The sequence below is a fragment of the Vollenhovia emeryi genome, unplaced genomic scaffold, assembly GCF_000949405.1.
Source record: "Vollenhovia emeryi isolate VEMERY1.0 unplaced genomic scaffold, V.emery_V1.0 DF939773.1, whole genome shotgun sequence".
NCBI lineage: Eukaryota > Metazoa > Arthropoda > Insecta > Hymenoptera > Formicidae > Vollenhovia > Vollenhovia emeryi.
In genome coordinates, this window is record NW_011966593.1 from 12,965 (window position 1) to 19,985 (window position 7,021).

At 49.4% G+C, this 7,021-nt stretch overlaps 2 protein-coding genes across 2 annotated transcripts; both read right to left on the bottom strand.

Moving 5' to 3' along the window:
• Positions 1 to 1,028: 1,028 nt before the first annotated feature.
• On the bottom strand, positions 1,029 to 2,019 carry LOC105556796. Its single transcript, XM_012003906.1, has 2 exons — positions 1,715 to 2,019; positions 1,029 to 1,557 (listed from the first exon to the last, which is right to left on the bottom strand). The coding sequence occupies exons 1-2, from the start codon at positions 2,017 to 2,019 to the stop codon at positions 1,029 to 1,031; spliced, it is 834 nt and encodes a 277-aa protein (XP_011859296.1).
• Positions 2,020 to 2,123: 104 nt separating this feature from the next.
• On the bottom strand, positions 2,124 to 3,692 carry LOC105556797. The gene has a single exon (XM_012003907.1). The coding sequence runs from the start codon at positions 3,690 to 3,692 to the stop codon at positions 2,124 to 2,126; it is 1,569 nt and encodes a 522-aa protein (XP_011859297.1).
• Between the last annotated feature and the right edge of the window lie 3,329 nt (positions 3,693 to 7,021).

Here is a 7,021-nt window from a genome sequence, read left to right on the forward strand (position 1 = left end):
TTGATTAGCTCCTCCTTTGAGAGGGCGTGCACCCACCCGGTAGTGGTCGGCGTTGCCATGTTGGCGTGGCTTTATAAATTTTCTCCTATCGCGATCTAGTCTTTACTGTCTTTAACTGTCGGTCCTTCACTCTTCGAGTCCCTGTTCGGGCGCCATTTGTAACGTTGAAATTTTTGAGCTACGGATAGCCTGGAGATTCCAAGGTTCGGTCGGTGGGCTGGTCGAAGAGTGAAGGATGAGACTTGTATTTCCAGTAAAAGACTACTTTATTCTAAGTGCTAAGTACTTACATCTACTCCTTAATACTATCGCTTACAATACTAATTACTAATACTTAATACTAATCGCTCGGAAGACTTAATACTACTGCTTATAATCTAAGTCCGCTTCGGCGGCGATCTTTGTACTTGTATGCTGGCGCGCTGCGCTGCTGAGAAGTTACGACTATATGATTCGCGGGCCGGGATTCGAGTGTGTTCGGTTTCGGCGGTGGGAGCGCGATATGTCGGTATCGGTGTTCGGCGGCGCGGGCGCGGTACGCTCGGTTCGGTCGCGCGGTTGACGCATGCGCGGGTCGGCGGTCGCGTCGCGTGTCGCGGCTGCCGGTGACAGTTCGCGGCGCGTGTGAGAGGAACGGGAGGTTAGGTCGGTGTGTTGCCGGTGCCGCTCAGCTCGCGGATTCTTTTACCGGTTAGTGCTCATCACGCATCGAACCGTGGTGGAATCGGCATTCAACTCGTGCCTCGGAAGAGAGGAAGCGGTCGCTCAATACGCGGCCTGGGGTAGACACTCAGCTCGTGTCGTGCTAGGTAAGGTGAGTGATTCCGCTCAGTGCGCGGATCGGGGTACCGGGTCCGGCTCACTACGCCTTCTCCGGGGAGACGACCTGCTCAGTTCGCTGGTCGGAGGATTCTGCTTTTCTCGGCTCGCTCGGGCTCTTTTATACAGTAAGTTCGTGAGCGCGGGGGTTAGAAACGAGACAGGGGAAGAGCGCAGGGTGGGGAGCAACGTTGCTCTTTGTTGTCACGTTACAATCTGACATTAAAATTTGCCTTACCCCTACGACTGAAGAATCTTTTTAGAGCTGCAAGAAACGCTTCGGTAGTCAAGTCACTGACCAACTCCAAATGCACGGCCTTTGTTGACAGACACACGAATGTGGATACGCAAACCTTTACCTTATTTCTATTGCGTTCTTTCTTCTCTTTGATCCAAAAGAGACCGCAGTAGTCAACACTCGAGTTCGCGATAGGGCACATAAGTCTTGATCTTTCCTTGAGAAGATCACCCATTTTGTATTCTAACATTCTTGGTTTTACTTTAAAACATATCACACATTCGTGAATGATCTGCCTTATACGACTCCTCGCACGTACTGGCCAATACCTTTGTCTAATGTAATATAGGGTTGCTTGAGGCCCCGCATGCAGCAATGAAAGATGAGCATTTCTAATAATTAACTCGGTTACGTGATGTCTTTGTGGCAAAATGATTTGATGCTTTTGCTCATATTTCAGATCCGCATGCACTAGCCTGCCTCCTACTCGCAGAACTCCACTAGAATAAAAAAATGGATGTAAAGAAGCTATCTTACTACTAGTTTTGAGCAATCTACCTGCGCTTAGCTCTTTAATTTTGCTTGCGAAAGACTCGAGTTGGACGAGTTTGACTATCTTCGTCATTGCTTGCTTTAACTCCAAATTCGTCAAATTACCTCTTGTCTTTCCTTTCCCAAGACAATTGTTCATAAATCTTAAACACCATGCCATCACCCTTTGAAGCAAAGAAATCCTTGAAAATTGTCGCTGCACGTCGAACCTCCACTCCGCCTTCAGCACAGTTGTCTTTCTTTGTTCTGGAATCTCCAGTAAGTCTGAGTCGAGCTTGGGCCATTTGGTCTCGTGCTATTTGAGCCATTCCGGACCGGTCTTCCATAACGGATTGTTGATTAGACTCAAAGGTAGAGCTCCTCTTGAAACCAAGTCTGCCGGATTGTCTCGTGATGCTACGTGTCGCCATTCTTCTCTGTTGTTGATATCTTGAATTGCGGCGACACGGTTCGCAACAAACGTTTTTAAACGATGTGGCTGCGTCTGAATCCAGTGCAATGCTACGGTTGAATCTTACCACAAGATGACTCTGTCAAACGATATACCGAACGCTTTCAATACGGCTTGACAAAGTTGTGCCAACACTAAGGCGGCACACAGCTCTAACCTTGGCAATGTAAGCTTCTTCAGTGGTGCTATTCTTGATCTAGAGCAGACCAGTGCTGTGTGATAAGTCTGGTCAAACCTTGTTGATCTAATGTACAAGCAAGCTCCGTATGCGGCTTCACTTGCATCTGCAAATCCATGTAACTGTAGACTTGCAACTTGCGTCGTACAGACTTGTCGTGGAAATGTGATGTTGTTTAGTTCTTCTAAGCTGTTTAAATATGTTTTCCATTGATCACAGATTTCTGTTGGAATTTGCTCGTCCCAACCCACTTTCAGTTTCCATAGGATCTGGAGTAGTATCTTAGCCTTGACTATAACCGGGCCTAGTAGCCCTAGAGGATCGTACAAAGATGCGATTTGTGCCAATATGGTTCGCTTGGTTACCTTGTCTCCATGTGGTCGTATGTTGACTCGATATAGTAGGCAATCCTGCTGTTGGTTCCAAAGAACTCCTAGCGTCTTATGTGTATCGGCAAAGTCTAAGCTTACGTGCTCCTCCGCCTTGTTGTCAGTTCCTTCGTTGAACCGCGAATGATTTGAGGCCCATTTCCGAAGGTGGAATCCTCCCCATTTCAAAAGGCTTGCTGAGTCCTCAACTCTTGCGCTCGCTCTAACATACTTGCTCCTGTTAGAAGATCGTCCATGTACATATCTTGTCTTACTACTTCTGCCGCTTCTGGATAGAGTTGTTGCTCGTCCTCCGCGACCTGTTGTACTGTACACGTTGCTAGATATGATGTAGGTTACAGTATTCAATTGATATGTTCGAACAGCCTCTTGTGGGTTGTCTCTCCATAGTATCCTCTGGAAGCGACGATCGTCTTCCTGCATATACACCTGTCTGAACATTTTTTCTATGTCTGCTGTAAAGACTATGTTGTGCAGGCGAAACCGCGTAACCACAGAGAAGAGGTCTCGCTGCAATACAGGACCTGTAAGTAGAGTATCGTTCAGCGAATGCCCAGTAGTAGTTCTCGCTGAAACGTCAAACACTACTCTCAATCGCGTAGTGTTGCTGCTATCCTTTAGTACTGCATGATGAGGAAGAAAATAGCTCTCCTGAATACTTGCGTTCTCTATCCGAGACATATGCCCCAACTCTTCATACTCTTTGAGGAAGCTCCGAGATTCTTCGTATAACTTAGCGTTTGCACTTAACCTTCTTTCCAATCCTTGCAGCCTTTTTAGAGCTAGCCCATGCGACTCACCTAATCTATTCTTATTGTCATTGAAAGGTAACTTCACTGCGTAGTGCCCTGAAGGAAGCCTTATAACAGTTTGCTGGTAGTGTTTTTCACACTCCTCTTCTTCCGGTGAAAATATTCTTCTTGTTGGCAGCTCCTCTGTTTCCCAGAATTTCCTTACTGCATCCTCCAAGGTACTTCTAGAGAGATGGCATAGTTTAGTTGCTATAGTGCTAGGCGAAGAAAGCTTGCCAGCTACCACCCAGCCCAATCGAGTCTCTTGCAGCATTGAACCTGCCTTCAATTTGATTTGGCCAACGCATAACAAATGGTATAAGTATTCTGCACTGTTCGAGATTCATTTGAATCTCGTTCAGTTCATCACCGGCGTGATGGCAGCATCAGCCGGGTCAGATCGTGCAGCGCCGCATGAGCGCTGCTCGCGAATGCCCGATCGTAACACGAGGCGACGGCGCGACTTTACGTACGTTACCGGCGCTCTTTTGTCTCATGGCGACCGTACACGCGATTCGTAGTGCAAAATAGTTTCGAGTGTTCTTTGTGGACTTTCTCACCAAAGAATAGACTCAGTGCATCGACTAACGATATCTCACCAGTGCGACTCACCAAGACTGCTCTAGTACAGCATCAACGGCGGCTCAGACTCACCACGCACGGCGCACGCCGGCGCCGCGTGGACACGGCTCACGGGCATCAGCGATCACCAGGCCAGCCCTCGATCAATAATATCGACCCGTGCACGTGAATAGACTTCTCAGATTTACATTTACCGAGACTCACATGTAATTCTTTACAATATTAAACTGTGATACGTTAACTTTAACTCAAATCGATCAGAGCTCTTAGATCACGGAAATTCCATCCTAGCTAAGCATGATATAATAAGTTCTCTTGCCGCGCATTATTCCTTGAGTCCTATTGCCGCAACGTCCTCTCACCCTGCTTCCATCCGCAGCGGTACCAGCGAACTCGTTCAGCGAGAAGCGCTAACATTTTTTGGTCCTTCGAGACGGATCGCGGCGAGACTCTCGGACGGATCAGCGCAGACACGCATCGCTCACGTGATCAACGGCGCTCACATCCACGGTCACTCATCGATCACGTGATCTCATGTCCTTCTCACGTGACAGCTCATCATGGCGGACGCACAGAAGACGGGTAAGGCGGACCGCCCGCCAACCCCGCAGTTGGAATTGCCGCCAGGAGAACGCTCGTCGTCGAGGACTGCGTCTCCAGCCCGGCTTCCGACAGAGCTCGCGTTGAAGGTGCAGACGCAGATGGGTCGAATCGCGTCTCTCAAGGAACTCACAGAGACGCTACCGGAGGTTCCGGCACAGACATCCCTTGAGAAAGTGAGCCAGTTCCAGCTCCTGATCGAAGAGACGCACAAGGCGTTTGTAAAGGAACACGCCTACTTCGAGGTCTCATGGCCCTCTGCGCTCACTGGACACGAGTACTTTGCTGGAAACGCTCACCAAGAGGAGACGCGATACTACATGCAGGCGCGACGGATCATCGGCGTACTCCGCCACGCACTGACAGCTCAGCCCGCTCACTCGGATACGAACTCATCGGCCGGAGAGGACCGGCGAACGCACTCACGTCTGCCAGACATATCACTTCCCAAGTTATCTGGGGAGTATGCCGCATGGCCCGCCTTTCGGGATCTCTTCACGAGCCTGATCCTCTCCAACCAGCAGCTCACGGACGTGGAGAGGCTGCATTACCTCCGTTCGTCGCTGGAAGGCGCGCCAGCTCAATTGGTCTCAGGGCTTTCAATGACCGGCGACTCACCTTCATGGGAGCTGCTCAAAGACAGGTATGAGAACAAAAGGCTGCTCATCCACTCCTGTCTAGATAAGCTCTTCGCCAGCTCAACACCGGTTCCGAGGAAGGCGGCAGCATTGGACAAGCACATCTCCGGAGTAAAGGAGGCTCTCAAGGCACTTGACTCCTCGATCGTGTCACGCGTGAGCAGTGGGAGAACACGGTTGGCGCCACGCGAGAATATCCAAGGTTTGAGAAGCTCGAAGAGTTTCTAACCTCTCGCACTCAGGCTCTCGAGAGGATGGAATCAACGACGTTTCAACCGGGCCCCAGCTCAGCGACCTCAGCACCAAAAAGGACCACCACTCACCAGACGGCTCACCAAGGCGACTCATCATACCCGTGCGATTGCTGTAACGCGCAGCACTTCATAGTTATGTGCGTCAAATTCAGGGACCTCTCGCCACAAGACCGGCACAAGGTAGCAATCAATTAGCGCCTTTGCTTCAATTGCCTAGGGCGCCATAACGTGCGCTCGTGCAAGAGCCAGAGGGGCTGCAAAAAATGCACGGAGCGTCATCATACTATGCTGCATAACGCACACCCGACAGCTTCACCCGCTCAGAAATCCGGTGGTTCGTCGGTCACGCCCGCGAACTGAAGAGACGGTGCAATCGTCGAGACCAGCTCACACGTCCGCTCATCCTGCTCAACATTACTTGCAACAGCCTTGGCATTGATCAGCTTATCCACAACTCATCACTCAGCGTGTCTACTCTTTGACACAGGCTCAGAACTCACCTTCGTCACGGAGAATCTCATTCGGCAGCTCAACATCCCTCGTCAATACTCAAGTATTGTCGTCACTGGAATTGCTGGCAAGGAGTGTACTCAGACACAACTCAACTGCCACAGTTCAAGCTCATGTCCTCAGGACAGTTACATCAATCTTACCATCTTTCGAAGCAGAACCAAAAGAATGGCCGTATCTCAGAAACTTGGCATTAGCCGATCCAGACTTTCTCATCCCGCGGCCAGTTGACATCCTCATCGGAGCAGACGCTTACGGGCAAATCAACAAGCCCAATGTTATTAGGCATTCTCCACTCATGCCGATCGCGCAACTCTCCATTTTCGGATGGCTCGTTCTTGGACAACAGAGTCAACAGAGAAGCAATACGTACATCAACGCATCATGCTGCTACTCAATCCAACGGGGATGCTCTTAATGAGCTATTGACGAAATTTTGAGTTCAAGAGGAGGTGCTTACTCACGATGTCAACCAATTCACGTCTGACGAGCAGAGATGCGAAGAGCACTTCAAGACTACACACTCTCGTGATTCTGCAGGGAGGTATGTTGTCAGGATTCCACTTAAATCACCAGCAGATCTTTTGGATGATTCGTACAACGTCGCTCATCAATGTCTCAAAGGATTACGCAGACGATTCTCAAGGGACGTGAATTATCAATGTCTCTATCAACAATTCAAGATTGATTACGAGACACTCAACCACATGACGAAGGCACCATCCATCTCCAGTCATCGCTCAAATTTCTACTTGCCGCATCACGGTGTCCCTAAGCCTGACAGTACTACAACGAAACTGCGGTCGTTTATAATGGCTCCAGCGCATCCACATCAGGCTACTCTGTCAACGACCTCATGTACACTGGAGCGAAATTGCATCTGAACATCTCAGATGTTCTCCTATGGATACGTAGACATCGTCACATTTTCGCTACGGACATCACCAAAATGTACAGGCAGATCAAATTTCTGCAGCAGAAACATCAACCGTACCATCAAGAAGCTGACCAACAAGGAA